Source organism: Rhinoderma darwinii, chromosome 12 (assembly GCF_050947455.1).
Source record: "Rhinoderma darwinii isolate aRhiDar2 chromosome 12, aRhiDar2.hap1, whole genome shotgun sequence".
NCBI classification, from domain to species: Eukaryota; Metazoa; Chordata; class Amphibia; order Anura; family Rhinodermatidae; genus Rhinoderma; species Rhinoderma darwinii.
In genome coordinates, this window is record NC_134698.1 from 66701912 (window position 1) to 66723227 (window position 21316).

General features: G+C 41.8%; 1 protein-coding gene across 1 annotated transcript in view; it reads left to right on the top strand.

Moving 5' to 3' along the window:
• Window positions 1–331: 331 nt before the first annotated feature.
• Window positions 332–21316, top strand: part of PRKCH (protein kinase C eta) — a 112138-nt gene continuing 91153 nt past the window's right edge. The window contains exon 1 of the mRNA XM_075843713.1: window positions 332–1017. Coding sequence (XP_075699828.1) covers window positions 658–1017 — 360 coding nt within the window. The 5' untranslated portion in view covers window positions 332–657. The remainder of the gene's footprint in view (window positions 1018–21316) is intronic.

The window sequence follows — 21316 nt, forward strand, 5'->3', positions numbered from 1 at the left end:
TTGCGGATATTCCGCAGCATTTACGCTATGTGGAAACCCAGCCTTCTAGGAGCTGTACTGGCAACAGTTATATTGGCTGTCACCTAGTTTTCAAAAAACCTGATACAATGTAATTAAGAAGAATTTTTACAATTTAACTAAAGAGGGCGACTCATAAACGTATATTTACGGGAGAAAGGGAAATGCTAAGCAATTGAGACTTTTGTTACAGGTACTGCCTGTCGTGCACAGTGGTGACCGCTAGGGGCAGTGTTGTACACGCCGTTTCGGGAACAGGCTTCCTGGTTGTGATCATACAGCAGGCTGAGCTCTGATCAGTGTGCATTGAGCTGCGTACTGCGCCGGATCCCTCTGCCAGGGCTGGGTGACTGCACTGGGTTAGTAAGGGACGGAAGAGGACTGCGCCTACTCTTAATCTAAGTGCCAGCCTAGGGAGGGGTGAGAGAAACTTTTTTTTTTTCTGCCCAGCCTGTTTGTCAGAGGCTCTGGGACTGTGTGCAGATACTGCATGCAGGCTGCATAGTACCTGCATGCAGGTGCCTCACTATTGGGGGCTCTGGCATGGACTGGGGGAGATCAGCAGCAGCAACTACATACTGACAACAACCTGCATCCAAAATAAAGGGGCTGATCTCAGGAGTGCCCACCACCAGGTTCATGGCTGGCACCATGAGGTTCAATGGCAATTTAAAACTGAAGATAGGTGAAGCAGTGGGTCTGCAGGCAACACGGTGGTCTCTAAGACATTCAGTATTCAAGAAAGGATCTGCTTTACTGGATCCTTACATCACCATCAATGTGGATGAGTGCACTATTGGGAAGACCACCATAAAGCACAGGACTAATAAGCCCACTTACAATGAAGAGTTCTGTGTTACTATATGTGAGGGGAGCAAGATGGAGTTGGCCGTCTTCCATGACACCCCTATTGGGTATGATGACTTTGTGGCAAACTGCACCCTCAGTTTTCAGGAGCTTCTCAGAAACTGCGGTCCCACAGACTCCTTTGAAGGCTGGGTAAGTCAATAGTGGCACATAACGCCCACCGATACATGTAACGTCCTTGGTTTCCAGTAGTTGATGGGTTAATAATGTCTATACATTTTCTAATATGACTTGAGTAATACCCTCATAGATATGACGATCACTCTCAATATGAACATGATTTCGCTGCCAGTGCAATGTTTATTTACATCCATGTTAACTTTTCTGGAAGTTTAAAAAAACTTCAGATTTCTTTTTTCATTTTAGTTGTAAGATGTTATCACTATGTTCAATAGCGTTTAACAAAACCTTTCTAAAGTGCTTGGTCTGGAACAATTTTCCATATAATATCTAAATGTTGGCCTTGTATGATGTTATTAGGCGTTACTTTTGATTCTGAATGTCATATTTGTGATGTGTGGGAAGATCTTGCGCCTTAGTACACACAGCAATGTGTATAGTTGTATGGTATTGAGATTTTCTTACCTGTACTAAAGAACTACTAAACGTAAAGTCTGCAGCTTATAAGGCTCAGGCAGCACGACGACATGAGGCTACATTCACATGAGCGTGACAGAGTTAAGCGAGTAAAAGCCATGCGTAAATCCGTTTGTGTGCGTTGCGTCAGTGTGCTTTGCGAATGGCATGTGTTTTTCATGCACTCGCAAAGCACTTTTTTTTCCAATGGAATTGGTGCGTAAATCACGCACAGCACACGGATCTGCATCCGTGTGCTGTGCGTGATTTTCACGCACCCATTGACTTCAATAGGCGCATAGGTGCGTGGAAACGCACCAATATAGGACATGCAGTGAGTTTCGCTGCTTGAAAACGTACGCATGTGTGAACGGCCCCATTGAAATCTATGAAGCCGTATTCTGTGTGTTGATTCAATGCACAACACATGGACGAGATTCACATTTGTGTGAATGGGCCCTAAGTTTAATTGTTCCCTATTGGCGAATACCTTGCAAATTTTAGGATCTCACACATTGTTTTGGTGCAGTTTTTGGCTACGTTTTTTGAGCCAAACACAGGAGTGGACTCAAAAGAAAGGAGCTGCGTCAGTCTTTTCTCTATACCTTTTCTTCCTTTGACTCGTCTTCTGGCTTTGACTCAAAAAATTGAGCATCAAAACCTCTTGTGTGATCCTGGCCTTAAACATTTTTGTCAGATTTTTTTGCAATAGCTGCAGTTGTAGCTCCCAATTTATTTTTATCACTGTGTAGCCTGAAAGTGGAGCTTTATATAAAGTGCTGCTGAAAATATTTACACCAATGTCTGTAAATATTTTTGGAGGTTTCTGGAGATAGTAATCCCAGTGAATAACACTGCAATCAGCCACTTACCAGCTTTGGCAATATATTTTCCAACGTCACAGCAAAAGGATATAGGATATTTTCCCTTTAAATGGGTTATGTGCCTCAGACCTTGCTTTCACAGTGCCCCCTCACCCATGGTGGCACATCAATACCTAGGTTGTAAATAGGGTAGAGCTTCAATATTACTTCATCATTGACCATATAATGTACTCTAGGCACTCATTTCTTTCTTACCGAATATCCCCTTTAACAAGTGGAGTCTTTTAGGGTTGCTTCTATGGCCATGGTGGACTAAAGGGGGTTTTACACTGGGCAATGATCGGGAAAACGATCGTTCATCTGCTGATCGTATCGTTTTAAAAAAGAAAAATATTGTTATTGGCAGCACATCTCCCTGTGTAAACAGGGAGACGTGCTGTCGTCATGATGATAATGTATGGGGACGAGCGATCGGAGTAACGACCGCTCGTCCCCATCCATAGCTCCGTGTGACAGGAGCAAATTAGTGCCGATCAACGAGCTGTCATTGTTCATTGGGTGCAGAGGTATTGAGATTCATGTAGATCACAACACAAACCTCTTCCTAGTAATGTTATGGGTTTTTATTATCTTAGAAACTATTGTTCTGCCTCCCAGCAACTTGTTTACTCAACGTCCGAACAATATTTGCCAAGATAAGCCATATATTGTCTTTGGGTTTGGTTGTATACTTCGTGAGATAGTGGGGCAAATAAAGTGAAACAGTGGCAGAACCCACCATATCAGTGCCACACGCCTCTTAGGAATCTGACATTACAAAATATCTGTGATTTCTATTGGTGACTGCTGCTAATACTGCAGCAGTTTGTGGATCACATTTATAGTTTAGGAAACGCTAAATTTCAGTAAGAAGTTGGTGAAAAACTGATGTTTTTCTTACCATCCAAGTTTATGGAGCCCCTCAATCATCCATTGACCCCATGCATATTGGTAAGATGTCATTAAAGTTTGATTTGTGGGGGTCTGAAAACAGGGACCCCCACTGATCCCGAGGATGTGTCACATGTTTCCAGAAGAGAGGAGGCCACGCATGCCCAGGCGCTCTCAATTATTCTTTATGGGAGTTATGAGAACAGCCGGTCTTGCTCACTCTGAAAGCGTAATACATGCAGATAAATTTCTGATCATATATGCCTTTAAGGGCTCATGTGCACACGTTATTACGAATCTGTTGTACAGAGACACCATATGCCAGCACATGGAGTACCTATGTCCGTAACATGGACCGATAGACTGAGAGTCCATATACTGCCGTACAGGGCCCATACGCATGGCTATCCCAATTGCATGGACATCACGTTGTTACTTACTGCATGCAAATCTAAGCGTCGTAGGCCTGGGGCTTATTAACACACAACTCCTATCATGAAGGCCTCTGGGTAAAGTGACTTCTGGACGTGAGTCCACAGTAAATATCTGGCCTCTGTCTGGGATAAATCCTATGCAGCTATATTTGTGTCTGTATAGAAAAGTGCATCTCTGCTTTATACCATATGCAGATATAGATGCACATCATATACGGTACGTTTTATATGTTTATGATTTTCGAACTTAAAGAGGGTCTGTCACCACATTATAAGTGCCCTATATTGTACATGATGTGATCGGCGCTGTAATGTAGATTACAGCAGTGTTTTTTATTTAGAAAAACAATCATTTTTGACGGAGTTATGACCTATATTAGCTTTATGCTAATGAGTTTCTCAATGGACAACTGGGCGTGTTTTACTATATGGCCAAGAAGTCTATGACGCTGACCAATCAGTGACCAATCAGCGTCATACACTTCTCCCCATTCATTTATACAGCACATAGCGATATAGCTATATCGCTATGTTCAGCCACATAAACACACCATAACATTACTGCAGTGTCCTGACAATGAATACACATTACCTCCAGCCAGGACATGATGTCTATTCAGAATCCTGACACTTCACTAATACAATCCCGACACTACAGCACAACAAGCGTAATCTCGTTTGAAATGACAGTTTACAGCGTAATCTCGCGAGATTACGCTTCCTTTGCTGTAGTGTCGGGATTGCGTTAGCGAAGTGTCAGGATTCTGAATACACATCACGTCCTGGCTGGAGGTAATGTATATTAATTGTCAGGACACTGCAGTAACGTTATAGTGTGTTTATGTGGCTGCAGATAGCGATATAGCTATATCGCTATGTGCTTTTGTACATGAATGGGGAGAAGTGTATGATGCTGATTGGTCACTGATTGGTCAGCGTCATACACTTCTCTCCACAACGCCCACTTGGCCATATAGTAAAACACGCCCAGTTGTCCATTGAGATACTCGTTAGCATAAAGCTAAAATAGGTCATAACTCCGTCAAAAATGATAGTTTTTCTAAATAAAAAACACGGCTGTAATCTACATTACAGCGCCGATCACATTATGTACAATATAGGCCACTTATAATGTGGTGACAGAGCTTCTTTAAATAAGTGATGTAGAAGTAACCCCAGGGTTATTGTTCTATACTGCGCTTCTTAATATGAGGACAATGTGAGTACCCCCCGATGTACATGTACCACTGCTTGAGAGCCTGGGTATTTGATAGTCAGTAGATCATTAATGGGCAGGGGGCTGGCTACAGTCACATGTTTTGGATCCCGTCATGCGTAATCAGGAAAGCCAAGACGCAAAATCTCATATCTCAAATAATTTGTTTACCTTTTAGATTATATGAGTCAATGATTGAATGAACTTTGTATTTGAACTCATTAGTCCCTTAGACGAGTATTTAAGGAGGCTTTCCATTACCTAAAAATTTATTTCCTATCCTCAGGATAGGCCATCAAAATGTGATCAGTCAGGGTCTGACTCCCGACACCCCCGCCGATCAGCTGATTTAAAGGGGCTGCAGCGCTTCGTTTCTACTTTCTCATTGTAAAACGTCAACATGCTTGTAGCTGCGCTTCACAGTATTACAGCCTTTTCCTATTGTAGTCAATGGGAGAAGTAATACTGTGAGTAGCCGCTACAAGTGTGTCGACGATTCACATGGAGCAAGTAGAAATGAAGGGGAAGCGGCGCCCTTCAAAACAGCTGATCGGCGGGGGTGCCGGGAGTTTGACCCCGACCAATCACGTAATGATGGCCTATCTTGAGGATAGGCCATCAATTTTTAGGGACTGGAAAACCCCTTTAAATTACCTGCATCCAAAATCTTATGAAAGTTGTCTACTTATGAAGGTCTATTATATCTTTTATAAAGTAAAGTCATGTAAAAATGTAATAAAAATCTGAAGTAAATTAGTAGGCGAAAAAGAGTCAAAAGGAAAAAACCGAACTATAATCAGCAGGGACTTCCACAGATACATTATAAACTTATAATACATTTTTAAGAATGTCAGTTTATGGAATACAAGGTACATTAGACCATTTTATGACCTCAATATCTATTCATATTCTTGCCTGCTCAGCTATTTCCTCTGTTCATGACCAAACATGTAAACTGAATAATGTATTGTATATATATTGTCAATTACCGTATTATGAGACAGTAATAAACGACTGGTATTTACTGACTAGTTCTAGTCAATATTAGACACTGGTTTATGTATACTTTTTATTTGATTTTACAGACAGTCCCCACCCAAAGAAAATAGTTTAGGGTGAGCATAGTAAAATAGCAAATTATAACTCACTCACCTGGATCGAACTTCTTATGGATTTGTTGTGAAGTGGTCAACGATTAGGGCAGGGGTAGGCAACCTTTTTTTGTATACAGATCAAAAAAAAAAATCAATGATGAAGTACTCGGTGTGCAAATATGAAAGTCATATAACACAAACTGTTACCACGTATGTGAAATAAACCAAGTAATCCGTTAATTAAACTTACATTTCAGTGTAAGGGTATGTTCACACGTAGTGACCAAAAACTTCTGAAAATACAAACATGTTTTCAGGCGAAAACCGCTCCTGATTTTCAGACGTTTTTGTAGCAACTCGCGGTTTTTACGGCCGTTTTTTTTAGCTATTTTTCAATGGAGTCAATGAAAAACGCCTCCAAAAACGTCCCAAGAAGTGTCCTGCACTTCTTTTGACGAGCCGTCATTTTACGCGCATGACAATTTTGACAGCGATGCGTAAAATAAAGGCTCGTGGGAACAGAACATCGTAATTCCCATTGAAAGTAATGGGCAGATGTTTGTAGGCGTATTAGGGGCGTTTTTTCAGGCGTAATTCGAGGCGTTAAATGCCCGAATTACGTCTGAAAATAGGTTGTGTGAACATACCCTCACCCTTGTCCCTGACTTTCTTTGAAAGACGATCCATCTGTAGACCATACGAGGCTACTGAACGCAAGCTGGGAGGGCGCACATAGGAGAGACCGCGGCTACTGAATATTAGCTGGAGGGGGTTGCACATAGGAGAGACCGCGGCTACTGAATATTAGCTGGAGGGGGTTGCACATAGGAGAGACCGCGGCTACTGAATATTAGCTGGAGGGGGTTGCACATAGGAGAGACCGCGGCTACTGAATATTAGCTGGAGGGGGTTGCACATAGGAGAGACCGCGGCTACTGAATATTAGCTGGAGGGGGTTGCACATAGGAGAGACTATGGCTAATAAACACCAGCTTGGGGGGGACGGGACACATAGGAGAGTTCATGGCTACTGCATACCAGCTTGGGGGGTGCAGGTAAGAGAGAGAACTGCCAACTTTTCCTGTCTTATTCTTTTACAGAGCGATTACTGAACTCCGACCTCCAGGAGAGAGCAGCGCTTTATTATGCACTTGGGGACGCTGAACACCAGGAGAGAAAGCAGTGCTGCATAATGTGCTTGCCAAGTCTTCAACATCGACAAACACAATGAAGCACTGCTCTGTCACCTGGTGATAAGCGCCGACAAGTGCATAATGAAGTGCCGTTCTTGACACAATGGCGCCGGGAGGCAGAACACCCAATTGAAAAAAAAAAAGGGGATGTGTTTTTGGGTGGCGTTACCTTTTAATATAATGACATTAATGCTAACTTCACACGAACGTGTATGTTTTGCGCGCGTAAAAAACGCAGCATTTTTCTTGCGTTGCATGTCTGTGTGGCATCCGTGTACGTTTTTTTACGCGCGTATGTCATGCGTTTTTTACATCTGCAAAAAAAACTGAAGGTGTTTTTTTCCCTCATCATTTCTTTCGCAACTGGTGCGTGAATCACTGACAATGCGCGGATGACGTCGCACCCATTGACTTCAATGGGCTGCGTGGTGTGCAAAAACGCACAAAAATAGGACCTGCAGTAAGTTTCACGCAGCGGACACACGCTGCATGAAAAGCAACGCATGTCTGAATAGCTCCATTCAATTACATAGGTCCGTGTGACGGCCGTTGTTTTAACGTCCGTAACACGGACGTAAAATGCCCTCGTGTAATTTAGGCATAAGGTGAATGATCAGGGACCATTATAAAGCAATTAGCAGCCAGTACGGGGATTTGACCTGAATGACTTTGCAGCTGAAATCCATGCTGCGTCTAGTGCAGTGAATCTCTGAGCTATTGCATCATTTTGGAGTCAGAAAGTCTCCGTTTGCGTCCATAGTATAACTGCAGGAACATGCCGTATATCATCTCTTGTGCAGTAGTCATACACGTATATGGCATTGTGACAGGAATAAGGAAATAAACATTGGAACACATTTCTTTGCACCTAAGGAGGAAGTGACGTATGTACTGTAGGAGCGTAAATATCTGCTGAATGTGTTGTGCATGGAACACTCATTAGGAGGGAAAATACTGCATAAAATAACTTCCTTATCTTTATATCCTCATGTTTCTTATCTTTTTCCAAAAAGTACAGTATTAGGTAAACTATAGGGGATCTGATATAGAAACAAGGGGCACGTCTCTGCCTCAGGTGAGCTACGACCATCTATGTTGCATTAATGCCCTGTTACCCATAGCAACCAATCGCTGCACAGCTTTCATTTTACTAGAGCAGTTAAGATAATGAAAGCTGAGCTCTGACTGGTTGCCATGGGCAAAAAGGCCGGTCTTTCCTTTTAGATAGTTTTGATAAATGAGGCCTAAGGAGGGGAGATTTATCAAAACTAACACAGGGTAAAAGCAGAGCAGTTGCCTTTTACTTAACAAAAAACCTCTGGAAAATGAGAGCTGATATCTGATTGGTTGCTATGGACAACTGCTTCAGTTTTATCTCACACTAGTGTTGATAAATCCCTAATGTTTGATTCAGTGTGTCCCTAATCCTTCAGCCACCAAATCGTGTCGACCGTAACATTTGTGCAATCCAACAATGTAAACATCTCAACCTATAGAATTTACTGTAAACTATTGCCTGTCCGAAAAGCAAGATTTTACATTGACATTTGTAAGGAGAAAAATGTTGCACTAAGTTGAAGCTCAAGTCACGAGACCTTAGGCTACATTCAGAGGAGTGTGTCCAATTTGCGCACGTAAAAAACGCAGCATTTTATCGACTTTTTCTTGTGTGTTGCTTATTGGCATCAGTGTGCTTTGCGTGTTGCATGCGTTTTTCCTTTCATTTTTAGTTTTTTTTTATTTCTCTGCTTTTTAATGTATTTCATGAATGAAACACGGATGTCGTCCGTGTGCTGTCTGTTGTTTTCACGCACCTATAGACTTCAATGGGTGACTAGGTGCGTGAAAATGTACCAATATAGGATATGCAGTGAGTTTCACGCAACGGACACACGCCCCTTGAAAAACAATTGCATTGAATTGGTCCGTGAGTTGTGAGTAATTTCAATGCGCAGCACACGGACGAGTGTTACGCTCATCTGAATGAGCCTTTATTCCACCAGTCATCACATGGCACACGTTGTTGTTTAGTGTAGCCATATGGGCGTGATACCCCATGGATCTTTAGGTCTATAACAGCAAAGTAATCAGTCTGCAGACTTAGGCCTTATTCAGATGAACGTAAATTACGTCCTTGTGCTAAAATAACAGACAGCACACGGACCCATGCAATGTGGCTATTCACACGTGTATGCGTGTGTCCGTTGTGTGAAACTCACTGCATGTCTTATTTTGGTCCGTTCTTGTGGACTACGTCGCCCATTGAAGTCAATGGGTGCATGGAAATCACGGACAGCCCACAGATGACATATGTGTGCTGTCTGTGTTTTTTACGCATCAGTTGCTAAAGAGAAGAAAAAACAGGAACACCGATACCTCACAGAACTGAAATGCGTGAAATACGGTACGTTTTTTGCAAACGCAAAACAGACACGTTTGTCTGAATCAGGCCTAAGTGTACTAAAGCACGTTTCTGATTATGGGCAAAAAAAATTTATACGTTTCATATGTATTTATTTCTCGATTGATTTCTCTCGTTTTGTCAGCTGTTGTCAGTCCTTACGCAGGTCCTCCTTTGTGTAAGTAGCCTACCAGCTTATATTATACATACATGGCTATGCTACGTATACGTTTTGTATACTTCCATCATACGGCACTCTAAAATAAAGTCTATATTGCGCCTCCAACTTTTAGCTCTTCGGCGGTTGTGAAATTAAAACTCCCAGTTTCCGGCTGTCGGGGCATGATGGGAGTTTCACAAACGCTGGAGAGCCACAGGTTGGAAACTACTGCATTGACTCTATTCCTCATCCAGTCCCCTTTATATATACCTAATACTACAGTTAAAAAAGACCCAATACAACCACTTCTCTATTAGTTTCTTTTTGTACTAAATTCTTTACCCGCCATGTTCTTTTATTAGAACGTGGAATGCCCATGTTGCCTGTGCCTGTCTCCCATGGGTGTGCACAATGTTCGGCACTTGGCAGATGTCTGTTTATTCTTCTGTGACACAAGTAATATTTTGTTCACTGTGATGAAACAGTTTCTGAAAGACCCAACCGGTTGATCCTGATGTCTGTGCAGTGTTTCAGCCTGAGAGTAGCTTTCACTTATTACACACTGTTTTGTCATGTTCCTGGACGCCGATCAAGCAATGGTTGTTATTGTGCCTCCGGAACAGTTGTAGAATTTCATTTTTGTGTTTGTTGTTATTATGTACTGCAGATTTTCTTATGTTCCTCTCTGGCTATCGTTTTGCTGATTTTGCTATACTTGTTTATAATAATATTGGTTATAAAAATATAACCATAATTTCGTGTTTATATTGCCAGCAACCTTGAATTTGTGGACCGCAAATCTCACATTACAGACATTTTGTATTCAAGATGAGCAAGATAAAAATAGACATTATTAAGTTGATCGGCTATCCTTAGGGTTGGCCATCAATGTATGATCAGTGGGGACCCTCCCTGATCAGCAGGTGCTCACTACAGCACCGCAGCCTCTTCACTACAGCCTCTTCACTACAGCACCGCAGCCTCTTCACTGCAGCGCCGCAGCCTCTTCACTGCAGCGCCGCAGCCTCTTCACTGCAGCGCCGCAGCCTCTTCACTACAGCGCCGCAGCCTCTTCACTACAGCGCCGCAGCCTCTTCTTTGCAGCGCCGCAGCCTCTTCACTGCAGCGCCGCAGCCTCTTCACTGCAGCGCCGCAGCCCCTTGACTACAGCGCCGCAGCCCCTTGACTACAGCGCCGCAGCCTCTTGACTACAGCGCCGCAGCCCCTTGACTACAGCGCCGCAGCCCCTTGACTACAGCGCCGCAGCCCCTTGACTACAGCGCCGCAGCCCCTTGACTACAGCGCCGCAAAAAAACTTTAATTTCAAATACCATAATAAAGCATTTGAAACATTTTTACGAAACCAAACCTTTACGTTTATGGGGATTCCACATCCAAGTAACTGTTCAGCATTTACATGTTAAATCTCGCCCTGCCGTTGTACTGTATTTGAACAATATTTCAACCACAATATGTTTCTTTCCTTTGGTTCTGGTTATTAAAACTATTTATCTTTGGATATCATTTTTTACACTGCACAAATAAGATCTGATGCTTTGTAATGTCCTTTTTTCCTTTTACTCGAAGATAAATTGGTGAAAACAATAGACTAAAAAGAGTTAACATTTAAAAGACATCCATTTTTATGTAACAATAATCGTTTGATTTTTTGATAATGCTTGTTTTTCCTCCTGTCTCGTCTTTTAACGACTAGCAGATACTTGTATACACGGGGAGATATAACGCCGACAATCGATCATTTTGAGGTCATCATAAAATATTCGATCAACATCAAGCGAATCATTTCTCGTTAATCGTGCAATTGCTGAACAGGTTTACACAAGTCAATAATTGCAAACTTTTACTCCATTTTACACTATCATCGCCCCGTGTAAAGGGCCCTTAAGACTTGCAGGAAATAAACTTTTATGTACAAGTTAAATAAAAAAAAATTGTGGTACATTTCTCAAAATTTAAAATGACTGACGGAATGTGTAGACTCGTAGTAAAATATTTACCTAATTTTTACCAGGTAACCTGCACAGAGAGAACTACATGTGGTTGGGCAGATAATGAGTTGGGTTTATTGAAGAACTTACACACTTCTAAGGCAAAGCCGTATGGACAGAGCTTGCAGGGCAGTATACAGAGTCCTCACGGTACCGCACGTAGCGTACTGTATATATTCTGCTGGAATTCTGACCAGATATTCATTCTGACTGCATTTATAGTATCCGTAATGTAGATGAGATTCACGCTGCAGAAAAGATGTGCAGGAATTGAACTGCAGTGTGGAATTTAAATCTGCAGCATGTGAATTAATGTTGCACAAACTCTGCACAGTTTCTGCGTCTTTTCCCCCATATGCTTTTATGGGGACCTTCACATCTACAATCATTATTTTACTGTGTTTCCTTTGAGAAAACGCAGTGAATTTGCAGAATTTCTGCAGCAAAAAAATAAAAAAAGACACTGTTCAGCATGATTTGGTGCTGATTTGTATTGCAGTTTCAACTCCGGATTCTGGTGGACACACTGCGGATGTTTCACAATAGAAAATCTGCAGCATATCTGTCCTATGTGGGCATACCCTTTAAGGGGTAAACAGGAGTTTGGGCTTTATAAGGGGCTTTCTCACCAAAACATTTGACCCACAAATGATATCTCGTGAAATCATGATGGGTTTTCTTGTTGGACCTACAGCATCTGCAGCTGATATTCCCTATTTTATAATGAATAGCCCGACACTTACATCTCATGCAGAATCTTATCTATTTTGTCAATAAGCACCTGCATGAGAAGTGAGGGGCGGTCTCTATTGACAATAATTTTGACCGTCATTTCAAGATACGTGCACCACGCCTTACCGGGGTGCCTACAGTGGTTGTCTATAAACATTCCCAGTATTCTAGTCTGGAGCTGTATTCACTCCCTATAAAATGTAGCTCTTTTTGACGCTGCTTTGTACATGCTGGGGATTTTTTTTTTTATTTTGACTTGTATATTTATGAATATCTGTTCTGGTTTAAAAAAAAAAAAAAAAGACTAAGTACAAAAATAAATCTACAACATGCAACTTTTTATACCCACCCCCAGTTCAAAAACTACCACTATGACACTTCCTTTTTCAAAGCTTTGCATATTGTGAACACTTGGGACCAACCTGTTTTGCACAGTTTGGATCAGTAATTTTGAGGTTTTCTGCAAACAAATTATTAAAGCGTAAAGGCCCTATTACAACTGCCCATTTCGGCCGGTGCAATGAGCGCTGATCAACGAGACAGTTCGTTGATCGCCGCTCGTTTGCTCCTGTCACAAGGGGCTATGTATGGGGACGAGCGCTCGTTACTCCGATCGCTCGTCCCCATACGTTATGTCGGCAGCACTGTACACACAGGGGGATGGGCTGCCGACAACGATGATATTTTCGGTTTTTAAAACGATACAATCGGCAGATAATTGGGTGTTTGCTCATTCATCAGCTGATCGCTGCCCTGTTTACACAGGTCAATTCTCTGAACGCTTGTCTGCCTGATAGTTGCCCAGTGTAAAAGAACTGTCATTTCATTAAAACTTTTGACATGTTCTAGTGCCTTGTCAGAAGGTTTGATTGGTACCCCACCAATCGCTGAAACAAAGTGGCAGAAGTGCTCCGCCGAGCACAGTGCCCCTTAGACTGCGATGGGGTCACCTCAGCTCTACTCGGAAAGACCGAGTTAGCTGAAGATGGACTCCGACTTCTACATTGGGATCTTCAAACTATTTCTACCGCTTCGTTTCAGCGATCAGTGGGGGTCTCTTCACCCGTACCTACACTGATCAAAACTTCTGCATCACTATAAGGCTGGGTTCACACGAGCATGTTTGGTCCGTAAAGGACGGAACGTATTTCGGCCGCAAGTCCCGGACCGAACACACTACAGGGAGCCTGGCTCCTAGCATCATAGTTATGTACGATGCTAGGAGTCCCTGCCTCGCTGCAGGACAACTTTCCCGTACTGTAATCATGTTTTCAGTACGGGACAGTAGTTCCATGGAGAGGCAGGGACCCCTAGCATCGTACATAACTATGATGCTAGGAGCCCGGCTCCCTGCAGTGTGTTCGGTCCGGGACTTGCGCCCGAAATACGTTCCGTCCTTTACGGACCGAACATGCTCGTGTGAACCCAGCCTTAGGGTATGTTCACACGGCAGCGTCCGTAACGGCTGAAATTACGGGGCTGTTTTCAGGAGAAAACCGCACCGTAATTTCAGCCGTAATGGCATGTTGAGGCGCTTTTTGCTGCGTCCATTACGGACGTTAAATGGAGCTGGTTTTCCATGGAATCCATGGAAAACTGCTCCATTTACGTCTGAAGAAGTGACAGGCACTTCTTTGACGCGGGCGTCTTTTTTTACTCCCCGCCTTTTGACAGCGGGGCGTAAAAAAAATGATCATGTGCACAGAACATCGTAAGACCCATTCTAATGAATGGGCAGATGATTTCCAACGCTATCGAGGCGCATTTTCGGACGTAAATCGAGGCGTAATACGCCCGAATTACGTCTGTAAATAAGCCGTGTGAACATACCCTTACACTGCCAGCATTGCAGTGTTGCGCTGGCTACATTGCAGTAATGAAAGTGAATGTGGCTTTGTTGCGACCCGCAGGTTACCGCGACACGTCAGTCGCAAGAAATCCGAACAGGATTTCTTGGGACTGTTGTTTAATGGTCGCGGCAACCTGTGGGTTGCAACGTGGCCACATTCACTTTCATTACTGCGATTCAGGCAGCACAACACTGCAATATTTGACCATCATAGGACCTGGGTCGCTCTAGCCTTATTCAACCCTGAAGTGCTTTCATACAATAGGTTAGCAGTAATGGTTAATAGCCACTAGTTCAATCTTGGCAGCAGTCATGGTGCCGGATGTCGCCATGACTTTTAGACTACCTCTTTCCTCTAGTGACACTATGGGGGAAATTGTAGTCTGAGATGCTTCTCCGCACTGTTCTAACTGTCAGCTCAGTCTAGTAAATGGAGCAGGTGGGCACAGTTGGTGACGTCTCTTTCACTGGCATCTGTCCACTCACTGCATTCTGAAATGGCAGCCAAAAGAAGAGCCACATTTTTGTTGTTCTTTTCTTGCTCGCCATCTTTTAACTTAACCTATGGAGGCTTCAGATTGACTGTTGTCAACATACCTAAGGACACAACTAGTTTTTTTTGCCACCAGAAGGCTCAGAAAAAGGTCATACACAAACAAGTTTTCCACATTATGCACAATTTTTGTCATTGATGGTGCAAAATTTCTTGCTTATTTCTTGTCCCACATGCACTTTTCTCTGCGATTTTAAATTTAATTCTAGAATTGAATAGGTCATCACTGATGACCAAGACATTTTTTTCTAAGTATGAACCATAAGTGTTCTGACAAATGGAGCAGATGTTTATTGATCGGAACTGATTGCGTTTAGTACCAAATACAAGACGGTAATCTTTACCCGGCAACAATACTTGTTACCTCTGGCCAGCTATAGTCAAAAAATTTAGAAAAATGTATAGACCTATCTATTCATCTCCAGTATTAAAATACAACTGAACCTACAGTACAAAGCTTATGAAGTCTCTACGCAAGTAATGGGGTAAATACCATTAAAGCACACTACAGTAAAACATTCCCCAGTCTAGTATGGCTAGATGAGTTGCGTTCTGCTGCAGAGATAAGTTAGACTCAAGGTTTAGTGTCCCTTTAAGGGACAGGGTCAACATCTCCTACGTGCTCCGGTATTTCTTACAGAATTACTAGATTCCAAAAGTCTAGCGCAATTTCTTATTGTCTACTTCTTCTAATCTGGTCAATAACCGCATTCCTAAACGCTGCAGACGGTTTATTACATGTTTATATTGTATTATGATTTAATATCCAGAAGAGAAAACTACAGATGAGTGTTTTGCTTTAGGGTATTAAGGGCTATTCTGGAAGCACTCCATTTGAAACATGTACCTCATGTAGGGATGAACGCCAAATTGTTTGAGGTTAACTAATTTGTTGGACATTTTGGATCTTCTTTTTTTGTTTTTTTGTTATAGCTCTGTCAATGTGTCATACAATGTTGTTATATATACACAAATTTCTTGCCGCTTTTAAAGTGCTTCTATTGACGGAAATAATTAATGTAAACCCTTCCTAATTTACACAGATAAAATTCGGATTATCTCTCGGGAACAATGGCTGTGGATCGGGAATGCTCATTTACATGTCATTATTTTGTATTGGCCACTTAGAGAGCTATGACTGCACCAAATTACTGTGTCTGAGTATCTTATTGAACCACATGTCTGGCTACATTCACACGAGCGTATCCGATTCATGCGCGTGAAAAACGCACGTGAATCTGGTCCGTGTGTGTTGCGTTAGGCATCAGTGTGCTTTGCGAGTGGCACGCGTTATTCACGCACTCGCAAAGCACATTTTTTCTTTTCAATAGAATTGATGCGCAAATCACGCACTGCACACGGATGTGCATCAGTGTGCGGTGCGTGGTTTTCACGCACCCATTGGCTTCAATGGGCGCGTAGGTGCGTGAAAACGCACCAATATAGGACATGCAGTGAGTTTCACGCAGCGGACTCCTGCTGCGTTAAAACTCAAGCATGTGTGAACGGCCCCATTGAAATCAATGGATTTCCATGCGCAGTACATGGACGTTATTCACGTTCGTGTGAATGGGCCCTAAGGCAGATTGGCCTGTAAATAAACAAAGCCCTCCACCCTTGAACCATGGTCCTTGAGATCAGTTTTTAAAGAAAATTTTATCACAGGTCTACAGATTCTTAAAGGGAGCCTGTCATGTTGAACATGCAACCCAATCTGCAGACATCAAGTTCTAGAGCAGGAGACACTGAGGAGATCGATATATAATTTTGTGGGAAAACATTTAGTATAAATTGTATTATTCATTTAAATTCCTGCTCATCCTGGGTTTAGGTGTCCACTGGGCGGTCCTATTTATGCAAAATAAGCTGTCAGTCCCACAGAACTATATATCATCCTTCTTTACTCCTTCTGCTCTAAAAGATGCTGCATGCCGTTTAGACTGCAAGTTCATTGTAACAGGTTCCCTTTAAGATATTTTATATAAAACCATGTAAATCCTTTTGCCATGGCTGTGAACCAGTGGCTGGTGCTTTTTGTCTTTTTGGTATTGGTAACCACTGGATAGGTGATAAAAGCTAGATCAGTAGGGTTCTGATTGCTGGGGCCCCCACTGTTCATCAGAATGTGAGACCCTAGTACCCCCCAGGCTGCAAGACGGTGGCTAGGAGGAGTTTGAATTAAAGTGGAGGCTGGGCATGTGCCTTGCCGCTCCATTCAACGCCTATGGGGCTGATGGAATCAGCCGAGCACTGCGCTCTATACAAACTTCTCCTCCTAGTTGCCGTCTTGCGGCAGGGGGGATTTGGGTCCCCCGTTCTTTCGGTCGGTGGGTTAGTACATTGGCAGGTGCATTATAATGCAAAGTAATGTTAAGGTATATCTTTTTAAGATACAGTACAATTTGAGTTAGACTTCCCTTCCCGTTTTTCTTTTTCAGCAATCCATTAAATCTTGGAAATGGACATAAGGAATATGACCATGTTCACCTATTTGGAGTCCATGACCTGTCTACTTAAAAGGCCTAGTTAGTAGGGTTTGGTCAAGATGTCAAATGCATGTATTTCAGAAACGGCGTCTATACTTCTGAGTTGTCTACAGTACAATAAAGTTATATCTGCCAATCTAGTCTATAGATGGTCCATTTAATGGTGCAATGTGGAGCATTAAGCCTTCTGTAGCCAGCTGTTGATTTGAGGAATGCAAGACTTGGTGATAACGTACACAAACATCTACATATGTTTCTCCATACAGTACTAGTAACAGTAGGGGAAATACTATACAAGACCCAAGAGTACAATAACTGCGGTCTGCTACTCAGCTAATTAATATTGATTGGATTATTGATGGTCCGGGTAGGAATGAAGGTCATACGTTCTCCGTTATTGGCATGTGTATGGTCACCGTCATAAAAAAAGGAAATTGAAACCCCCACATGTAACTAGTATAAATCTCTCTTGGGTCACATGACGGTTTATGCATTGATGTTCTACTAAAATATCAGTGAAGAATCTTGGTCAGCCATTTATTGAATAAGAAGGGTGACATTTAACAATAATTTATTTTGTTTCAAGACGTCCAGAATCTTCAAATATTCCATATGTGCTAAACTATCCAAAAATCTGCAGTAAATAGGTCTCTTATTTATGCTCTTCTGTCAAGAAATTAAATATGGAGTTCGGCCATTTTTTGGTCATATCTATCTTTGGGAAAGCTATTATAACGCTTACTGTGTTGGTCTCTCCGCTTCCCAGACTCATTAATAAATAGTTAAAAAAAATAGCCTCAGCGTTTTTGGTCCCAACAAAAACGTTCCTAAGAATTTCATTGAAAATGCATCAAAACGCTGTGTGTGATTCCAGACTTCAATGGGTTTTCCGAGCTTTTACAAAAAGTGGCAGGGGTAGGAAGGATGCATTAAAAAAAATAAAGAGCCATTACTCACGTCACCAATCCCTGGCGTTCCATCGCCGCCGTTCCGGTTCTCCAAGTTGCTGTTTATTGACATAGCTGCAGCGATGACAAGCTCGTATACCCACGTTATCGCTACAGCCAATCACTGGCCTCCGCAATCCTGTGCCGTATACCCACCGAGACCAGTAATTGGCTGCAGCGACCAAGTGGGTCTAAAAGCACATCATCGCTTTAGCCATGTCAATAAACAGCGTTGGGGAGGACCCTTTTTTACCTCGACTTCCCAAAAATGAAATTCCCCTTTAACTGATTAAACTTCTCAGAACAGCAGACATATAAATATTTTAACAGTGCTCGTAGATAAATGTATTATGTCTTGTATACATCTCCTTTGAGTGAAGAAAGTTGCTTGGCTTGTCTGGCTGACGCTGCATATTTCATAGATCACATTTATGCACTTACTTGCAGTAGAAAACCCACATCCTATGTCTTGCAGAATCTCTAGATCCCACACAGGTAGGAACATCTTCAAAACATTCAACCCATTAAATAAATTTATCTCTTCAACATTTTCTATCGAGCTCTATTCACATTAGCACTAAAATTGTGTATGCTATTTTAGCTGAAAGGAATAAAGGATGTTTTGACTTGTGTAAAATTTTGTGGCACTTTTTTGTTTTACATTTTTCTAAAATCAGAGTTACTATATGGACCCATAGAATTCTATGGGCACCTTATTACGTAACCCTAATAGAGTTGTGTGCATGAGGCCTAAGAAATGAGTCCGCCTAAGGCCTCATTCACACGACTGTTGCTATCTGATTTTTTTTTTAATGGATATCACACTGACCCATTCATTTCTATGGCACCAACCACACGACCGTGGTTTTCACGGATCTGTGTGGGCGCCGTGGGACCGAGCCGCAAAAATCCAAGTAGGTCCTATACCTGTACGTGTTTGTGGCTCAGTCTCACTCATTCAAGTGCATGGCGACGTGGAAACCACGGACAGCACACGTGGTTTACGGACTGCAAAATAGAAATGGTTGTGTGCAAGTAGCCTTATGGGAATAACCTAACATAGGTGTCCGTTAAAATGTACACACAGTCATGTGCCACTAAGCTCATCTCATGGTTTAAATATTTTTTTAAAAATCACAACCGGAAAGGTTACATCAGTTTTCAAGCCCAATCATCGCTGGTGTCCTAACTGGGTCATCAATGTAAAATAATGTAATGACCAGAATGTTTGAAATCCAGCACGCCCAATTTTTATTTCCCCTGACATCTGCCACGGGGTACAGTTGAGATGCCCCCATACACATTAGACTGGCAGCTTCAGTGTCGTTATAATTAGTTTCCCAGGATCCAGTGACATCACTGTGGTTTGAGGCTATTTGCACCTCACCACTTAGTGACATCATATAGTAAAAGATGGTCCATCTTAAAAAAAAAATATGTCTGTCTCTATTATCGGCAGATGATGATGTCCTAAATCTTCTATAGCTATTAATTTCTCGCAGTTTGTGTGTACGGAAACCTTTTTATAGGGAGGTCATTGAGAAAATGCGGATGAAGCGCTTTTCAGCTGGCAACCTGACAATAATTGTGATCGACGCTGCAAATCTCTCGTTACTCGAGAGGAAGCGCAGCACAGAGGACACGAGATGAGATATATTCCGCTTTACATTGGATTATTTAACACCAAAACAATGGGGGTGCATTGGCATCGAAAAAAGAAGTAATTAGAAAAATATGGTTGTGTGAACTATACTTGCAGATGGTGTTTTTCTGTCAGACTTCTCTGCAGATAATTATATGCTTTTATTGGAACTGTTTTTGCATAGTGATATGTCACTTGAACCTGTAAATGTGGGAATTTGGGTTACGCAGTCACTTGGCAGAGTAACTCCTTCTTGATGTCTGGGATAAAAAAAAATTTTTTCTTTCACCTACATTTTCCTGTTCTTAAAGGGGATCTGTCACTGCTCCTGATATGTCTTTTATTAGTAAGTAATTGTATTCCCCATGAAATAACAATTCTACAGCATCTTTTCTTAGAACTTTACGTTTTGCCGTTCCTCTGTTATTCTTCCTGAAATATGAATAATTTGGCAACTAGGTGTTACAAGTTGGAAGTGTGTTCCTACACAGACTGACAATGTCCGATCAGGCAATAAAATAGTGAAAAATTAGGACCAATATAATGGCGCTGCTGAACATAAAAGGATTTAATTAGAGGCTACGCGTTTCGACGCAGGACATGCGTCTTCATCAGGCCATAAACATGCAGTCATATCACGACAACTTATATATACAAAGGCAGACAAAAAAACAATCAATGAAAAAAAGGAGAGGGGATAGGGGACGGGAAAGGTCGAGGAGCAAAGATCACATGGGTCACATAGCTCTAAAAAACTATTCTTGCAACATATCGAAACAATTTAAAAGCAGTAAAATTAATTGTTAATAGATTTTAAAAATGCTTAATCGGTCAGTGAGAACAACTTTTAAATAAAAAAGAAAGTATTCTAGAAAACTGCTGGACCAAATGACACGCGCAAAAAAATAATACAATACTCATATTTCAGGAATAAATAATAAATGCAATAAATTACTAAATTAGGTACATAAAATATAAAATCAATCCATCATATTCAAAATCCTGCGGTACAGATATATACCAGGATATAGAAATAATCAAACACAGCGCTCTGCAAGAAGCGAAAAGCGTCACTAGCGCCATGGCAACCCTTACAAAAGCTACGGTGGCCAAGAAAGAACAAAAAGTGTTCCAAAAGCCCCGATACGCACTAGAATCGTGCACAACAAGACAGAGAGGAAAAATAGGGGAACCAAAACGTGTAGAGAACCACAAGCAGCTGATACAAGTATGATAAACACATTTTAAGGCGGTCTATCTGTAATTATGAATACAATGATCAGTTATTAGATGTAAAATAACGAATACATATCTCCTCATTTTTACAAGTGAATATAATCTATTATATCAATGCAATGTACTTAAAATATTAAAATATAAGTTAT